The sequence below is a fragment of the Garra rufa genome, chromosome 23, assembly GCF_049309525.1.
Source record: "Garra rufa chromosome 23, GarRuf1.0, whole genome shotgun sequence".
Taxonomy (NCBI): domain Eukaryota; kingdom Metazoa; phylum Chordata; class Actinopteri; order Cypriniformes; family Cyprinidae; genus Garra; species Garra rufa.
This window is the reverse complement of record NC_133383.1, coordinates 16,478,490-16,499,168: the sequence shown is the minus strand read 5'-3', so window position 1 is coordinate 16,499,168 and position 20,679 is coordinate 16,478,490. Positions and strand designations below refer to the sequence as shown.

The following is a 20,679-nucleotide window of genomic DNA, read 5'->3' as shown; positions in this document are numbered from 1 at the left end:
TAGCATCCTACTTTATGAAAGTCTCCTAATGTTTTTGATAGCACAGAAATGCCTAATAGCCTCCAGTGCTTGACTTTGCATTACTTTGGGCTTTTGTCGATGATGGTCTTTGGAGACCCTGATACAATCACGTCCACTTTTACTGCAGAACTCTACCTAATTACCACACCATTGTCTTCAAAGGAAATCCTGATGTGCACTAATCTAAAACCGCACTGCAATCTTTTATAAAACACCTGAGAGCCCATTCGTGTTCCTTTTGGAAGCACTGGCACTTCATCAGTTCTCACGCATACACACACACATATACCGCAGACAGCGCTGAAAGCAAAAAGATTGTATTTGCACCTCTAAGGAAACGAGGGCATGAGCAGAGGTTTGCGCTGCCAGGCAGTGATACGTTATGCTCTGTGCATGCAGTATAGGAAGATCCAGGAAGGTCTTGTGAGGAAACAATTGCTATTCCATTTAAATTGCATTTCGAGTTTCTTTTGTTCTCGTTCTGCTTCATATTGAAATTACAGGCGCTATGAAATCTGTATTAAAAGGTCACTCGAAAAGGGGTGTGCATAGTATTTCTTTTTCCTTTGTTCCAGTGCGAACCTTTAATTTTCTACAAAACAAATGCATATTTGTACATTGATTAATCTCCATTTGCACATGTCTATAGAGAAAGCCCAGAGGTCACTCTATTAAACTCCAAAATGTCATTAGTGTGAGTGGCATCTAAATTAGGGACAGCCACTTCACCATGCACAATTTTGGACATTATCTCAAAGAAAAGATTATTATTTTTGAAGACCGTTCTGCAGATTGGTTGTGGGGATTTTTTTATGACTTTTTCTGCATCGTTACACCAGTGGGTGGCATAGTTACTGTCTTTGAGTTACTGACTCATTGAATCATTAATTTAACCAATTTACTGAAAATGACTGATTCATTCAGGAACAAAAGAAGCAATCGTGTTTACGAGTGATTAACTGAATCATTTATTCAACCAATTCATTCAAAACACGTCATTCATTCAGGAATGACACAAGTGACTGTTGTTGTGAGTTATTAAATCATTCATTGAACTGATGTGTTCAAAAATGGCTGATTCATTCAGGATCAAATCGAGCAACCGTTTATATATATATATATATATATATATATATATATATATATATATATATAACCGTTTATATATATATGTATAAAGTTAATATATTTTAAAAACTACACTTTTTGCCTGGAAGACCTAGCATTTCATATCGTCATGTGACCACAATGATATCAAGATATCGAATGCTATCGATGGATAATACCGTTACATCCCTACTGTATACACATTATAGCACAGTCTCGAGTGCCTTATTTGCTTTTTGTCAAGCCAAGAACATGGGAAAAAGAAAACAATGTGAAAAGTATGGATGATTTATTTTTAATTAAAAAAAATCATATTTAGTAAATCATTGTGAATCTTTCACATGCACATAATTTCTGGTCTGTATGTGCATAAATCTAGTTACTAAGTGTTTGTTCATTCATTCGTTTAGTCTTTGTCTTGTTGGCTGAAACGTTTGGTGTCGGGCTGAACTATAAAAATGCCTGTGGTTTCTCTAAATCAGGGGTCTCAAACTCGCGGCCCGCGGGCCAATTGCGGCCCGCAGGACGATATTTTGTGGCCCCCGCCTTAATATGAAAGTTTAATGTTACTGCGGCCCGCGAGTTTAATATGTATGGCACTTAACAGTGTTGTGTGCGGAGCTGCGCGAACCTACCAATCACAGTGGGGTATATGGCTCTTGGGGGCGGGCCGAGCTTGACGCAAGCAGAGAAACATTTCTCTGAAACATTTCAGTGAAAGTTACAGCAGCGTTGCCATGGAGTGTTTTCTTGCCGCGTTTCTATTGGGCACACGCAGACATTTGTCCCAGCGCACTGCGTTCACAACACTTCAAAAAAAGTTTTTTTAAGTTGCTGCCCAGTGAGACATTATACGACGTAGGCCTATATACATTACGTATATAAATGTATATAAATATATATTAATTTAGGGCTGCAACAACTACGACAACAACGATAATTCATTATGGATTAATCGGGTCCGCCCAGAACAACAGTTCATGTTCTTCAATGTTTCATTCATGTTTAGAACAACAGTTCATGTTCTTCAATGTTTCATTCATGTTTAGGACAATTCATGTTCAGAAGAAGGTTAAAGGTTAAAGAACTGTTAATAAACCACATATAGTTGCTGACTAGCGAAATCTCATTATTATTATTATTTATTCAGTATTAAATCAGTATTAATGGAAAAAATTAGACAGATGCTGCAAGTGTTGACTTTTGACTTTCTGATCGGTGAACTCATGTCTAGCAAACACCAGAGAATCTCTGGACCTCATTTCATAGTCCTTTTTTTTCCACTTGAAGTCCATCCACTTGAGAATTAAATGAATTAGAATTAAATTAAATTACCATCTGTCAGCCCAGAGTGCTGCTTTTTAATCAGTTTATAAATAATTTAGGAACACAAATGTTTGTTGTTTCAGTGAGTTATTGAATCATTCACTCACAACTGATTTGTTCAAATTGGCTGATTCATTCAGGGACATGAAAGAATTATTAAGTCATACATTTGACCAGTTCATAAACCATTTAGGACCAAAAACAGTTGTTGCCTCATTCAGTAAGTCACTGAATCATTCAATTAACTGATTTGTTTGAAAACATTTATTCAGGAAAGAAACAAGCAAATGTGTTTATGAGTGAGTCACAAAATTATTTATTTAACCAATTTCAATTTCAAAACCCCTCATTCATTCAGGAACGACATGAGTGACTGTTGTTATCATTAAGTTACTGAATCATTCACCCAACTGTTTTGTTCAAAATGGCTGATTCATTCAGTAACAAATTAAGAAACTGTTTATGAGTGAGTTATTGAATCATAGATTTAACCAGTTCATAAATCATTTATGAACAAAAACAGTTGTTGTTTCAGTGAGTCACTGAATCATTCATTCAACTAATTTATTCAAAACCATCATTCAATTAGGAATGACATGAGTTACTGTTGTTATCAGTGAGTTACTGAATCATTCATTCAACTGATGTTTAAAATGGTTGATTCATTCAGTAACAAATCAAGCAACTGTTTATGAGTGAGTTATTGAATCATACATTTAACTATTTCATAAATCATTTAGGAACAAAAACAGCTGTTGTTTCAGTGAGTCACTGAATCATTCATTCAACTGATTTGTTCTAAAACATTCATTCAGGAAGGAAATAAGCAACCGTGTTTACAAGTGAGGCACTGAATCATTTATTCAACCAATTTTTTCGAAATCCCTCATTCATTCAGAAATGACATGAGTGACTGTTTTTTCAGTGAGTTACTGAATCCTTCATTCAACTGATTAGTGAACCCAAGCAAATCAAGCAACTATGAGTGAGTTATTAAATCACACATTCAACCAGTTCATAAATGATTTTCATTCATTCAACTGATTTGTTTCGAAAAATTATTCAGGAAGAAAACAAGCAGCTGTGTTTGTAAGTCACTGAATCATTCATTAAAAAAATGCTGATTCATTCAAGAACAAAACACCACTACTGTGAGTTCCTATTTCCGCTGGCAGTGCAATAATAAAGTTACTTAAAATGATTGTTTATTGAACCGCTATATTAAAGCAACATCACACAATCATGCTGGCGGCTAGTTTTTCCTCACTTATTTACATACTTTTCTGCAGACCTATTATATAAAAGCAATACTTACAAGATCTTATGAGTATTGTCTTTCCACTGGAAAAAATCTTTTTTGTCATCATAAAATACATTCCACCAAGTTTTTGCCCTAACGTCGTTACAAACGTGTATGACTTCTTTTTACTTCTTACAACAACAGTGCATGTTAACCTCAAAAATGACAAAAACACAATGAAATAGATTCTTCTTTGGACATAGCAGTCTTCAAAAATCCCCCTTTTGTGTTCGACGGAAAAAAAATACAGCATACAGGTTTTGAACGACATGATAGTGACTTTTGGGTGAACTATCCCTTTTACGTAGGTAAGCTGTGAAAAACAGATATATAACGAAAGGTACACAGATGTTTACTGCTACATGTCAAGAAATAAACACTTCAACAAACAAATTCTTCAGAGAGTTCGGCAGTTTATTTTATTTTTTTTATTTTGCCCACCTACAACTGCTGACATTTAGACAGATGGGCCAACGGTTAGTATTTTCCTCTCTCTATCTTTCTTGCTGTTGCCCCTGGTCAATCAGAGATCCAGTCGGGCTTAAAGAGAGAATTAAGAGGAGGCCAAGATTCAGGTAAATCTGACAGGGTCTGGAGGATCTATGCCTGAATAAACGGACAGACTGGCCTTGCTACTCTCTGCTTTCATCAGAACTTCAGGCATGAGCTGAAGCGAAGCGTTAAAATGTTCAGTGCTCAAGCTCTGGGTATGCATATCACGATTACTTAAGACAAATACAGTCTGAGGGCTATTGAAATATACTTACACATTTTAAAAGCTATTATTTCCCTGATTCCCTGAAAGCATGACTGATAGAGAAAAAAGAAATCCCATCCTGTTAAACAAACGCACATTTCCATATAACACAATACCAGCTGTTTTATTTTTAATTTGGTCTTCGCTGTCAAAAATTATCAGTGGATTCAGTATTTTGTTTTCTTTCAATTTGAACAGGCTGCATTGATCTCATGCACCTTGTTTTGTGGAAAATTTTGGCCATGTTCTCTAAAAAACTTCCAAAAGGAAGCACAAGATCTGTGCTAATTAAAAGATAACAAGTTGATGAAAACGTTGAACCCAACATTTGGTAATTAAATAAAATAAAACAACAATTTTTGTAGGTCAGTCATTTTTGACCAGGAACACCACAAGTATAACAAGGTGGGTGGAAAAATATCTCAAATGAGTACAAAATTATCAAAATATTTTGAAAAGTTTTAGTCCTATGCAAAAAAAATACCTCTCCAGGTGGAAATGACCAAAACACAACATTAGGTTTAAACACTGAACAGTTGTTGCTAAGCCAAATTGAGAATATAATAAAATAACAATTTCTTTATTCACTTATTACCTAATTCTAAGCCAGCTAGATACATACGAAATGTAATTTTAATACAAAGTATATATTAAAATTCTTTGCACAGTGAGAGTAATACTGCATTGCTACTTCCAGGACTCATGGGCCTATGATAAATATGGCTTCAAACATTGCGAAAACATCAAAAAGTAAGAAAAAAGGCACCCTTCACATTCATATTACCATAATCTATTTATGCAGGAAATGCTTTATCACTGTGCATTATATAAAGCATGCACAGAAGCAAAAAATAGGCAGGCCAAACTGGGGAAAGTCAGCAAAACTTTGACTACAATCCGTGACTACTAATGTAGACTATTAAAATCAATACGAAAGAAGACCAATTTAAGGCTTTTTACTTTCAGGGGATTGCATCAGAAATACCAGACAGTATATTTAAGAGATAATCAAAGTGTGAATGCTTTTAATGTCCCTACAGGCAAAGCAAGCCTTCAACGGCATAGCTATTCTCTCGGTCTGTCAATATTGGTCAATGCTGAGCTGCAGGCTTCAGTGCACATCAAAGTGCATCGGCTGTCTTAAAACATGCTTTAGGCACTTACAGTAAACTGTGCAGAGAGAGCTTCTGTGAATGTCAAATTAAAAAATAAAAAACGCACGCTCTCTGGCACTCTCAGGATACATTACTGAGAATCATTTCTAATGTAAAGTGTAATGAGACACTCAGTGATAAAGCAGTGGCATTGTAATATAATCTTTGTTACATTTGCAAATCAGCATTCAATATGACTGTGTTAAAAGCTAAGCAGGAAAAAATCATGTATTGCACTTTGCACTTACACTAATGCTGTAAATAAATCAAACCAAGTGATCCTACGTGATTATAGTGAAAATGACTCCGCCATGCTTTCGTTGCAAGTGACAAAACAGAAAATGAGTTTGGTAAAAGATTTCAGCTTATCTCACACATTACAAAAACATGACTGCAAAGCATCAGATTTCAGAATACCTGCTGCAACAAAACGTTACGAATCATCTGAAAGGTATACCGTGACATCAAAACTGTCCCAATGCAATACATCATTCATAAAGAGAATACAGGAGAAAGTCAAGTTAGATGTTTGTTGTTTTAGTGAGGCAAGTTTAATCTTGCCATATCTTCTGAAAAACTGCAAAAGCATTCATATTTCTCTTGCTCAGCAACAACTGAGCACAATGGATAGACCGTCAGTTCCTCAGAGGGAGTAAAAAAAAGGCAAATCACAGATGATATCTGTAAGGTTCTGATTTATATCAATCAGCAAACAATGGAACAGACCAATGACCTCCCAGACTCAAGTAAATCTGAGTTTATAGAGCTACACCCATTTACCATTCGCAACAAATCAAAGGACAATGTAAAAATAATATATTTGATATATATAAGTTACACATGAATATAATTTGAAAAACATTTCCCTTCAGGTTTTTTGCTGTTAAATCTTCACTCATTTTTTAGACACAGTAAACATAAAAACTTTTATATTGTTTGTAATATTTCAAGATGAACACTTGCTGGCCTGAAGCAACTTTGGTTTACTTGATTATCCATAAATCATTTTCTAGAAAAATCATGTTGTGAGTGTGTGGGTGTCAAATAAGTGAGTATTAAATATTATGCATCAGGCTTTTGAGGATCTCTCAATCATCATTATATTGCTCTGCTTTATAGTTTTGATCATAAAACTAAGCATTTAAATATCATGTTACTAAGACATATTATTGAAAAATATATAGTGACAGCTGATATTTATATGCATTTAATGCTATGCATTACAAGCTATCAGAATTTCAATTTGGCCATATATAAGCAACTGCATTTTTCTCTGAATAAAGCTGAGGTGTTTTTCCTCCTCAAGTGTGAGCTCTATATTCTCACTATGCCAGTCTATAAGAGCCATAAAAGCCTGATGTATGAGATATGATACTTGTTTTGTCTAAAGGTTCAGAATGAACTGAACATTGCCGAGCTCTTCTAAGAGTTGTGTGGTGGGGGAAAGACTGAGCTATCAATACAGAACTCCACTGTCCCTGAAACCCTAGAGAATAAACCTTCTATAGAATAAAAAATGTATGTCTGAATAGGAAAGATCCTCATGTCCATACCAAACCTTTGGAAAAAGTAGAATTCTTATTAAGGCTTTACACGTATGACTGTATGAAGATGATACTGTAGTATCATTATTTGTGCTTCATTTATTCATAAATTCATACTTATGAATCAACTTAATTTTTGCTGTAATACCAAGCAGTGATATTAACAATCTGTGAAAGTATTTTTTTTTTTTAGATTTAGAAAAAAACTGAATATGAAACTGAAAAATTACCCTAGAAATAATTGCTTTGAACCGAGTCTTTTGGTAAATCTGCTTGTAGGTCCTGTTAAGTAAAAACCAAGAGAAGAGTTCAGATCATTAGTGTGCAAATCATTAGAAGCATCACGTTAAACTTGAACCCATAAGACAGTGACCGGTGGAGCATTACAAAGAGAGTATGGCCTGCCCTTGCTCCTGTGCTAATTTTATAAGACGAGCACCCCAAGGCAGACAAATGAGAGCTATGCACTCCACGAAAAATAACATCAATGACCGCTCACATCCCATGACTATAGAGTCCCTTTCAGAACGCTCACTAAAATACATAATTTAACAGCAGAGTGCATCATCACATCACTTATTGATTATCTCTATATTATCTCTATACGCTGTATGAACATATTTTATAATGGTAGTGAATTCTGATTGCTACTCTAGGACTGTTGGTTTACGCTATAAAATAAAATAAAATATTACAATAATATAAATTCTAAACATTTTGCATCAACAGTGTGCAGTAGGTGTGACATGCAGCTTGATCTGTGTATGGATTTAATTATTAAGAAATCATTTTGAAATGTCTTTTAAGACAAAAATATCCATTATATACATATGGCTGTGACTCGGGTTTGGTTTTGATAAAAGCATGCTTTCTCTGCATATCTGCCTCATTCAACGATTCATTCCTGGAAAAAATGAATATATATCATGCTTCAAATCTCCAAGTGGGTGGACTTGGAATAGAATAGGGTAGAATATAAGCAATACTTGCTTATTTCACACTGCCTAATGCAATTGCATGATTCAGCTGTGTCTGTGGGGCTGGAGGCAGAACTACGATTCCCAGCATGCAATGTGGCAGGAATAAATCATGCACAAATAGTGCTTTACTGTTTACTGCCACATTTACCCAGTTAAGTCATGCGTACTGTTGTGTACGTGAATCTATGTCCTTAAATACATGATTGTTGAGTGTCAGAGCCACAGTGATGTATGCACTTTATGTACAAAATGGCTAGTTCACCCAAAATAGCTCACTCAAAATTTACCCTCATGCCGTGTCAAACCTGTATGACAACACAAAAGAGCATTTTATGCAGGTTGGAAAGACATGAGGGTGAGTAAATGATGACAGATTTTTTATTCTAGGGAGAGCTAGTCCTTGAAATACCCTGCAAACTCAATCAAATCATTCAGTTCAAGTGCTATTATGAAGAGTATTAGTCCACAAGATTACTGACCCAGGCAAATATTGCATGAGTACTGTACAAACAAAAACCACCATTAACGAACAGACAACCTTCAGACTGTGAAATTAGTTTCTTACACATTGTAATTTACCACAATCATATCAAAGTTTTCCTGTTTGAAAAAATAATGTATATATATATATAACAATAGTGTATAGAAACGATACTACATACATATACGTGCCTCCAATGTGGCCTCCTCTCTGATTCATTTGTTAAGCAGACTTGTAGTGATTTGTTGAGTTATATAAGACTGAAGCTGTATAACAATATGAACTGACAGCCAAAATACAGTTTGAGATAATACAAGCTAACTGTGTGAAAAGAGTGTCGTGTTTCTGCTAGAAACACTATGCTGAAATCCCCAGCGCTGTAATGTTGATAAGGGAGATCACCATTGTGAGAAGCTTTCAACCATCTGTCACTCTGACAGTCGGGTCAGGGGGCGTCCACTTAAGACTTCATCATCCTGCCTGCTTCAGAGAAGGACCCTCAGTTCAATTAATAACATGTTGTAGCGCTTTGTTTTCTGCTGTTTGATTTCCATCAGTGGCATTGGTACTTGTACAGGGCCTGAACAGATCTGCCTTCAATATTTTTTACAGCAGTTAGGGGCATTGTTTAAGCAATAAAAGGCAATAAATAGACAATTTTCTTATTTATTAAGTATTTTTTGGCTCTACCGGTGATGTCCCTTGCATGCTGAGTGCTTATTACTCTATTTGATTTAATCAAACCAGCAGTTTAATAAACTAAATGAGAAAGGACACACAATTAAGTTTCTGTGTTAGCTTAACACCTCAGGTTATGATCAATGCGTTGACTAATAAGAGCGCTATTGAATTCCTGAGTTAGGACACTCTGACTGACAGCTCTTTTTCTGCTCTTTTAATAAAGTACAAACAAATAACTCCTACACTGGCATTAACATTATTTTTGCGGCCATAAAAGTGTTTCCTGAGGGATGAACATAATTGGTTGTTTATAAATAAAAGCTAGAAATACCATTAAATGGCTGGGATATGTCACTGGAGAGATCAGAGTAAACAACATGTTTTTATTGCTCATATTCCTCTCTGTGACAACACATGGATATTGGAAACCACATACAAATTAACTGATGAAGTAGACTATTCATCTTTTAGCTTAAATTATCCTACAATTACTTTGTTGTTGTAAGGGCTATCTTAACATTTACTAGTGAAGGTTTGCTTTCGGCTTCCCCTAATGTATTCAAATCCTTTCTTGCTGTGGAAACATTTTTATTATCAATGTTGAAAACAGTTGTGCTGCCAGATAGATAGATAGATAGATAGATAGATAGATAGATAGATAGATAGATAGATAGATAGATAGATAGATAGATAGATAGATAGATAGATAGATAGATAGATAGATAGATAGATAGATAGATAGATAGATAGATAGATAGATAGATAGATAGATAGATGATTATTAAACAATTGATTGATCTTTTGACTAATTGATCTTTCAATCTTTTGGCGGACAGATGGACAGAAGGACAGACAGACAGAGAGACAGACAGACAGACGATTATTGAACGATTGATTGATCTTTTGACGGACAGACAGACAGATAGATAGACACGATTACTGAACGATTGATTGTTTGACTGATCTTTCAATCTTTTAATCTTTTGACGAGATAAACAGATGGCTAGATAGACAGAAAGAAAGACAGATATATGACTATTGAACAATTGATTGATTTTTTGACTAATTGATCTTTCAATCTTTTTGCGGACGGACGGACAGACATAGATAGACACAATTACTGAACGATTGATCTTTCGACTGATCTTTCAATCTTTTGACGAATGAAAGGACAGATAGATAGATAGATAGATAGATAGATAGATAGATAGATAGATAGATAGATAGATAGATAGATAGATAGATAGATAGATAGATAGATAGATAGATAGATAGATAGATAGATAGATAGATGATTATTGAACAATTGATTGATCTTTTGACTAATTGATCTTTCAACTTTTGGCGGACGGACGAATGGACGGACAGATGGACGGAATGACAGGCAGATAGACAGACAGACAGATAGATAGGATGGATGGATGGATGGATGGATGGATGGATGGATGGATGGATCTTTCAATCTTTTGACGGACAGACAGACAGACAGACACAATTACTGAACGATTGATTGTTCGACTGATCTTTCAATCTTTTGACGAATGAAAGGACAGACAGATAAACAGATGGCTAGATAGATAGAAAAATAGACAGATATATGATTATTGAACAATTGATTGATCTTTTGACTAATTGATCTTTCAATCTTTTGGCAGATAGACGGACGAAATGACAGACAGACAGACAGAGAGACAGAGAGACAGATAGATAGATAGATAGATAGATAGATAGATAGATAGATAGATAGATAGATAGATAGATAGATAGATAGATAGATAGATAGATAGATAGATAGATAGATAGATAGATAGATAGATGATAGATAGATGGATGGATGGATGGATGGATGGATGGATGGATGGATGGATGGATGCTGACACTTTTCACTTCTTAGTTTTTGTTCCGTGTCTTTTGCCACCAGATGATGAATAATCTCATTACTTCTATTAATTACTCACTTAATATTCATCACTTACAATAAGACAACATCAACAACACAAAATTGAAGTGTTGCTGGCAAATTATGCACTGAAACCTCAGTCGGAATTATATAATTTTTAGACTTCAAGACGTTGTCAATCAACCTGCCGCGGCTTATGTATTTTTAAAACACTATCAAAATGCAACAGCTTACAGCTTCACACTACACCGATAAGTCAGACGTTTCTTTCTTCAGCGCTTCAAGGTCCAAATCAAAAACGTGACAACCTTTCACATGCAGTTAGAGGGAACAGGCTATGCCACAATGTTGTGCGCTTTCCTTTAAAAACACAAGAGGAAAAATGCTGCCTTAGAAATGTCTTGTTTTTTCAGGTAGAAACCATGGCTTCTGGCTTGGCTAAAGTCTGCCACCCTTCATTTGCTTTGGCTGAGCTGAAATGGCTTTTCTTTGGGGGATAGATAAATCACCACACATCTCCAGGTGTGCACAGGCACACAGCAGCAGTCGCCATTTGGATCGGCGCTACAGAGAAGTTGGGGCACGCAGAACGCTCTGCCATCAGTGTGACAGTGTTTGTGACAGCTTGTCTCAACAGTTCTCCATTATGCGGAAGCTGCGCTCGTGATCAAAAGTAAAATACATGACATGACTGACGCCGATCAATACAAAAAAGACTCCAGATGTCCTTAATGTTCCTTTCCACCTTTTTGCTGACTTCTGAATTGTGGCACCAATGTAACCATGAACTTACACAATATAACCTTGCTATGGAAATGTATTCATTTCCAGCAGCTTAATGTTGGAGATGGGTTGCTTTGAGCTAAATGCAATTGTGACTCAAGCTGATTGAACTGATGTCTGCAGGATTCTATCGAATCAAGAGTGGAACACCCAAAAGTAACTGTGCCACATAACCGAGAAAATCAAAGTTTATTTGAATAGCTAAATTATAAGAGAGGGAGGGGGAAAGCAGCACTCTGGGCTGACAGATGGTATGACACATTTAATTCTCAAGTGAAAGGACTTCAAGTGGAAAAAAGGACTATGAAATGAGGTCCAGAGATTCTGTGGTGTCTGCGAGACATGAGTGTAACACAGTTCACCGATAGAACACTTGCTGCATCTATCTCATTCTTTCCATTAATACTGATTTGTTTGATTTGTGCAATTTGGATTCGTAGTGCATTCATTCTGACATGTACACAATTTTATACTCAAGCATATAAAATCAAATTCTAATGACAAGTTTGAAGTGTTGAAACAATATCTAATATCTCTTTAAATCAGCAACACAATGTAACTTCTGACTAATATTTGGCATGTTTATTATAAACAGGTGACAGTGATTCAGATGGTGATCTCAGTAGGAGTAACAATATCCTACTATTAACTACTATTATTATCCACTAGCAATTGTTCAATTTCAGTCTTTGTTTCCTCAGGAAAATTAGGGGTTTTCATTATCAACAGGTTTATTTAGAGAAACCACAGGCATTTTTATAGTTCAGCCCGACACCAAACGTTTCAGCCAACAAGACAAAGACTAAACGAATGAATGAACAAACACTTAGTAATTAGATATATGCACATACAGACCAGAAATTATGTGCATGTGAAAGATAAAAAATAAATCATCCATCCATTTTTACATTGTTTTCTTTTTCCCATGTTCTTGGCTTGACAAAAAGCAAATAAGGCACTCAAGACTGTGCTATAATGTATATATAGTAGGGATGTAATGGTATTATCAATCGATAGCAATAATCTCGATATCATTGTGACAACATGAAACAACAGGTCTTCCAGGCAAAAAGTGTAGTTTTTGAAATATATATTTAAACTTCTTATTTTAACAAAAAAGGTCTTTAAAGTTGTGTTTTGGGCCATTATTTTCGGCACAGTATCTGTCAAATGAACTAAAACCGAAAACACAATATGGCTTAATCCCTTCATCAAGTTTTTTCTGCACGTTTCAAAGCGAAGCGCCCACTTTGTTCAGGCGATCAGCTCGTGATCCGTTTTTTCACCTCAGAATGGCTCAGTTCACAGTAAATGCAGTGAACTCATTTATTGCATGCGTTGTGAGTTTAGTGCGCGTTTGGAAATGCAACGGCCACCAGTTATGCTTTATTTTCACATTTGCATAATTCCCAACATTTTAATGGCCAGATTATTACAGCATTTCATTAGATTTGTAGTGAGACGTGTTTTTGTAAGCCTGTTTACACTGAAGTTGGAGTTTTCCTTCAAAATAAAAAGCTCCAATGCCATTTCCGTCAAAGTAAAAGCTTAAAAGTGCAGTATGAATCGCTGACAGCTAGCGGTTTAAATGGGTAATGTTACTGCAGTCCAAATTCAAATATCTCTTTCAAGTGTAGAAATTAGAAAAGAAGTATTGTAATTTCCCTGCTATATTGTGAAGCAAAATAATATACCAATGAAATATTCATTTTCATTTATCTTGCAGTGCAATTGTCTTACAATATAAATATATGGCTATTAATGTCATAGGAATAACAATAACATAAAAATGTTGTTGTTATTAATATTATTATATTCTAATTTGTTTGGCTTTCTAAAACACCAGTGTGAACATAATTTAGACTGAGACAGTATACCACAAATGAAAAAAGGGCTGAGTTCACTTTAAAGTTCAGGTATAAGTCAATTCGCTCACGTTTTTCTGACTTAAGTTTTCTTACTTAAGAACATAGGTTGGAGATCTTAATTTCAAAGTCCATTAGATAGAATAATTTAACTTTAAAATGTACAAAATGTCAAAAACAAAACATTGCAATAAATATCGCATCATTGACTTCATCATTTTGATGTTGTTACATCCTTATATAGTAATGGACAGGCCAAACCAATCTCACGCCAATTTGTACATATTTTGGAAGGTGGCTAATTCGTACAAATTAACTCGTAAGAATTTGCACAATTTTTGAAAAATCTTACATTTTTTACAAGGTGCCAAATTTGTAGGAATTTGTAAGAAGGACCACCCCTAACCCGCCCTTAAACCTACCCCTCACACAAATCGGACAAAATCGTACGAGTGACGTCCTATAAATTAATGACTTCATAAAATACATACAAATTGGTATATTTCTGAATTGGTATATTTCTGAAGAAAAAACATTAGCCAACTAAACAAAATAGCATGTACACAAAAAGTGTAAAGTATGTAACACTTTATTTAATTCAAAATACATAAAAATAAATTAAGTTGCAACACTGTAAGGCAACAACTAAAAATCAGCTTTAACAAAAGTTCTTCACTGTATTCACCATTTCTGTCTATCCATCCATCTATCTATCTATCTATCTATCTATCTATCTATCTATCTATCTATCTATCTATGAGTCTATCTGTTTATCTATCTATGCATTCATCCATCCACACATGGATGTATGCACATTTTGTGAGGAATTCAAAAAACAAGCATTCTGCACATGAATGTCTCTTTAGAGGATTTTTCATGCATCAAACTCCGCTATAAGGCTCTATACAGATCGACGGACTGTTGCCGTCCTCAGCAGTTTTGTTGTGCAGCTTTGTTCCAGACAAACATGACATTCTTTTAGACAGAGGTTCTGGAGCCAAGCGTCAAAGGACACAAGCAAAGGCCACTGTCTCATGCTACATAAAACGTCCCCCGCTGCGTCTGGTACCACAAGCGGGGCAAAAGCGAAAACGAAAGAGGCATACTTTACTCTCAGTTGCCTTACAGAAAAAAAACGACTGCCTTGTTACCCACATTTATATAAATTCACGGAGTAACCATTAGGGGGTAAGTAAGAAAACAATGATGCTACTGTAAGTGCATGTGGGCGTCCACAAATGAGTACGTGTATGTGACTGAGAGTAAGGGGGAATGAGAAATCAGGAATGAGCGAGATGGGAGAGGGGGAATGACTGAAAGAGAGCGAATAGAGAATTGAGTCGAACTTAAATTTGATTTGTTGATGAACTACTTATCTAAATAGGCCACCAAAGCTGATTACATAGACCAGACTGCATGCTGATTGCATTACCAGACGATTGCATCTCACCACGGATTCCCAAAACAACTCCAGCAGAAAAATGAGATGTGCTAACAGCAGCCAGATTAGGCTAATAAAAATATTTATAGTTCAATAAAAATTAAATACGAGCACCTTAACTATCACGAGTTTATTTTAAACTAAAATGATTAAACAGGAAATTACGCATTTAGCTACACAAATAAACATTCTAATGTTCGCAAGACAGTCCAAAAAGCATTTAAAATGAAAGCACATAACAAAACATACACTTATCATAATGTAAATAACATAATCATCGACTTACTTCAAGACAGCACTGTCTCCTTGTCTGACAGTGATGTTGTCCTTTAAATAAGATTCTCCGCTTCTCGCTGGCACTCCTGCGGGCACAAGGAATAGCAGTCTTAGAGCCACAACAACCAGGCATTTCCACTGCAGCTCAAAATAACCAGTTATGCCCATTTTCCCCGTCAGAAAACTCAGAAACTTCCGTCCGCAAAGTAGAGCCGTATAACTGAAGGAGCGTAAATGTGATTCCCCTCGGAACGCAGCGTTCACTTCGTATTCCGTCCTCTAAATATCTCCAAAAGTATTAGTTTTACTCAGTGTTACTGACAGGAAATCCCTTCAGATTCTCGTAAATATTCCTTGAAAGTTTTCAGCAGTCGGGTGAAACGTTTTTTCGAGCGTTTTCAGACACACTGAGGTGCTGTACCGAGTCTTCAGAGGCAGCACATATGTTGCTCGCGCTCTCTGAGAGATGCGCGCGCTCTTAAAGATGCTTCAGCCTCGTTCTGAGCCGCGTCGTTTTCAAATTCACTTTAATTGGACCCGCACAAACTAATCGCAACTGTGAGAGGATGTTCAGTGCGCGAACACCTCCGGGGGTGCTGAAACGGCTTGGCTGTATGTGGAAAGAGGCAGAAATACTCCTGGAGAAAGAGAGAACGCGCTCGGCGCGCGGTCGGTGGTGCTCTTGTGCTCGGATAGGTGAGGAAACTGACTAGCCGTCAGTTCCTGTGTCTCCCTAACTAGAGCTGAACTCAGGGTGAACGCATGCGGAGAAGACAGATACTGCACGCGCTGAGGGCAACGCAGAGAATAAGGGAAATATTTACTCAATGCAAATTCAAATAAATAATACATTTATTGTGGACAACTGGGCTTTTATTTGTTTGTTTTATCTATCTATCTATGGCTTGACGTTAACTATTTTGCTCAGCAGCCACTGTGGCTAGAGGTTTTCAAAAATTACTAGCCACTCAGCATTTTCACAGGCCACAATTGTGCGTTTTATATGAGTAAAGTTACTGCATACTAAAATGTATTTAAATCGATTTCCAAGTCGTTTTTTAAAATGCCATTAAAATTTCCCTACCTGTATTAAAAACGTGTCATCTTTCATTTAAAATTCTTATATCTGTTAATAATTGAAATTAATTTAATAAAGACACTATATGGCTGTTACCATTCAAATAACATAAGTATTAACAAAACCAATCTTTCTACTGCAGAAGAAACAGAAGCAGCTGAAGTGGCATTTATACAGACAGTTTAATGAAGCTGAAATGTAGCATGAATGCATTTACATTGGACAACTACAACAGTATAAATAATGTTATGAGCTTGGTGTTCAAAATCAGTTTTTTAAATATAATTTTTTTTTTTTTTTTTTTTTTGGGGGGGGGGGCAAATACAAGCTACTTTTAAATATGAAAGTAAACTGCCAGTAGATGGCAACTAAGTGACTGTCTTGAGTCATTTAGTCATTCCTTTAAACGATTTGGTTCAGATGACTGATTCATTCAAGAATGAAGCAAGTGCCTGTCTTCATGAATGGACCACTAAACCATTGACTCAAATGATTAGTTCAAAAAGTTGAATTATTCAGTAACGAAACACAGCTGTGTTGCTCAGCAGTGTTGGGGGTAACGCAAGTTACGTAATCAGATTACTTTTTCAAGTAACTAGTAAAGTAACCTATTACTATTTAATTTACAAGAAATGAGTAACTTTTTAAAATAATTAATGCCAGTTACTTTATTTTCCCATTTACTGACCTGCAGATGTTGCCAACAATATAACTTTTTATACTAAATACAAACAAGCCCTGCCCAGATTTAAACAGTAATGCAAAAGGGACAAAACACATTATTTTCTATAAAAAGTAACGTAATTAGTTACTTTTTATAGGGAGTAAAGCAATATTGTAATGCATTACTTTTAAAAGTAACTTTCCCCATTATTGTTGCTCAGAGATGCGGACTGTTCTGCTGTGATCTTTTGAACAATTTTCATTACCAAATCAAGCAAAAACAGTCCACTCTTGGTGGTCATGCTAGGTTATATGTTATAAATATAATTTTTTTTTCTTTTTTTTACCACAGTACGTTTCTTCTGAGTGCAGTTGTGTTCATTTGTGTTGATTTCTCCATGAAATTGTTTCATACACAGACAGGCTGCGCGATTCCTCAACTAAAATCAGATTTAAGCTTTAATCAGATTAGTTGTCTGGTTGGGCAAGTAAAATTCTCTTTCATTTGCCCCTTCAAAAAAATCCACTTGTCCCAGGCAAGCATTAATGTCAAACTCTGTTGCTATAAATAAAATTCAACCCAAAAGTGCCAAAGTGGCTAGTAGATCTATCTATCTGTCTGTCTGTCTGTCTGTCTGTCTGTCTGTCTGTCCGAATCACCCAAACAAACAGGCTAGTTTTTGTAAACCAGCTAAGACCAGCAAACTATCTCAAGATGTTTTTCCGGCCAATTAGAACTGCATGTGTGTTCAGGCTTGTGGAAAACACCATTTTCAGCAACATTTGATCATTAAAATGATCGTTTTTAGCCTTGCGTGAAACATAATCCATGATTAGGAGATTACAGTGAACAGAATCCAAAAAAATGTTATGTGGTGTGGAATTTATACCAGATTATCATTCTCATATTCATACACCACAGTCTTCAGCTAATCCTTGACTAATCACTTCACTTAAACTAGTTTATGTTTACATAGATTCATTCCAGCAAAAGTATCACAGAAGATAAAGGTTTAAATGGGATTGAATAGAGTTACTTGACAAGATCGTTACATTAAAATGATGATGATGATGAACATGCCACTTGGAAGTATGGCATAAGATAAGATTTAATTAAAAAATATATATCTTCCTCTGATGCTACCTGGTACTTAAGAAGCTGATTTGATTCAACTGCTTTTTAATTAAAACCCGGCTGACCTAAGCAAATTGTAGGCCCGTTTAGCTAATTAGTACTGTGAATGAACGCTGCAGTGAAATGTGTTAAAAATGATACCCTTGATTTGATAATAATTCTAGAAGGCGGCAAAACAACAGAAGTCTACTGATTCTTAACACCTGAACTGATCGATTTAGCAAAAATGTGGAAAATCCAAGCATTCAACCGTTCGTAACACCATTGTGGACACAATGCACCAATTATCTTACTTTGTTTAATTGTTTTTGAGTTTTTCTGGAGGAAGCTCAGAGGTGTTCAATCCCAGAGCTCTGGGTGGGTGGGCGGATGAAAGAATGTTTCATTTGTTATGAATGTATCTATAGTTGGCATTTCAATTCAGGTCAGTTGATGATCTTGCACCATAATGTGCATATTCAGTAGTAAAACGGGTCAGCAAGTAAACTGATGCTCATATACGGATCATCAAGATTCACAAATTAAACTTATGCTTTGCCCAGCTGAAAGGTCTTCCATAAACCTGCACAGTATTTCTAGACATAGAGCAGTTCATATTGCTCAGTGAACACCACTAATATAAACAGACATAAAGATCACCATGAAGGAATGCAAACAGAAAGAAGGCACAGAAAGAAAGAATACATGTGAATCTACTGTCGTCTTGCAGAGACAGATATGGCACGAAGCGGGTCACACTGGCTGTTTGTGATATAACTAAAGTCACTTTTGATTAACTCCTGTCTGCAATGTGCTGTGGTTCTGTTAGTTGCAGAGGCTGCAATTACATAGAATTACCTATCCATCTCTGTTTATCCAGCTATCCATCTGCCAGTCCAAATTACTGACCATTTTCTTTTCTTCCATGCCAAAATGGCTGCAAACCCATTTAAATCATAATGTAACGCAATTTGCAATGCAGCAAATTGCCACATTAATATAGAATATATGGTCACAGGTGTGTGTTTAGGTCATTTTACATTTTTACTTAAAATCCAATCTAGTCAGTTATAACAATGCATTTTATACTATAGAGTGCCAATTTGGTTGGTTGGTTCCAAAAGTATTTTTCCCATTATTATTTTCCATAGAGATTTGAATCATAAACCATCATAAACCAAACTAACAAGCTACAAGGCGAATTACAATTACACATTTTTATTTCAAGCACAAGTACAAGACTGTGTATACTTAAAGGGATAGCTTACCTAAAAATGAAAATTCTGTCACCCTCATGTCATTTCAAACCTGTAAGACCTTTGTTCATCTTTGGAATACAAATTAAGATATTTTTTGATGAAATGCAAGAGCTTTCTGACCCTCCATAGACAGCAACTGACTACCACGTTGCTACCAGAAAGGTAGTAAGAACATCGTTGAATAGTCCATGTGACATCAGGGGTTTAACCGAAATGTTTTGAAGCTACGAAATTACTTTTTGTGTGCATAGAAAACAAAAATAACGATGTTACATGGACTATTTTAACTGTGTTCTTACTACCTTTCAAGGCCTTGAACGTGTCAGTTACATTACTGTCTATGCAGGGTCAGAAAGTTATTGGATTTTATCAAACATATCTTAAATTGTGTTCTGAGGATGAATGTATTACAGGTTTGGAATGACATGAGGGTGAGTAATTAATGACAGAATTTTCATTTTTGGGTGAACTATCCCTTTAGTGAGGGGAAGAACTACAAACTCATAAAGCATTGCAAATGACATAATCAAAATAATAGAAAGAAACATAAAAGTAGATATTTTGGTGCACTTTGTTCACTGCGACTCTTCCATACAGAATCATGCCTACTGTAGTTTTTCGCAACAAATTCTGCTGTTAAACAAAAATACTTTTAAGTTGAATTAATGCATATAGATGGCTTCAACAAACGCATATACCACCATTTATTAAAGGAGAAGTTCACTTCCAAAATGCAGTTTCAATGCAGCTTCAAAGGGCTCTGAATGATCCCAGCCGAGGAAGAAGGATCTTATCTAGCAAAACGATTGGTTATTTTCTCAAAAAAAATTACAATTTATTTTACTTTTTAACCTCAAATCGTTTCGCTAGGTAAGACCCTTCTTCCTCGGCTGGAATCATTTAAAGCCCTTTGAAGCTGCATTTAAACTGCATTTTGGAAGCACAAAGT

General features: G+C 35.7%; 1 protein-coding gene across 2 annotated transcripts in view; it reads right to left on the bottom strand.

The window, feature by feature from the left end:
• opcml (opioid binding protein/cell adhesion molecule-like) overlaps positions 1 to 20,679 on the bottom strand; it is a 245,374-nt gene that overhangs the window by 111,194 nt on the left and 113,501 nt on the right. Inside the window, exon 2 of one of the 2 annotated variants that reach the window (XM_073829184.1) lies at positions 15,627 to 15,702. In XM_073829184.1, the coding sequence (XP_073685285.1) occupies positions 15,627 to 15,702 (76 nt within the window). Of the gene's footprint in view, positions 1 to 15,626; positions 16,279 to 20,679 lie in introns of those variants that run through there. The other variant, XM_073829183.1, reaches the window with a different exon arrangement.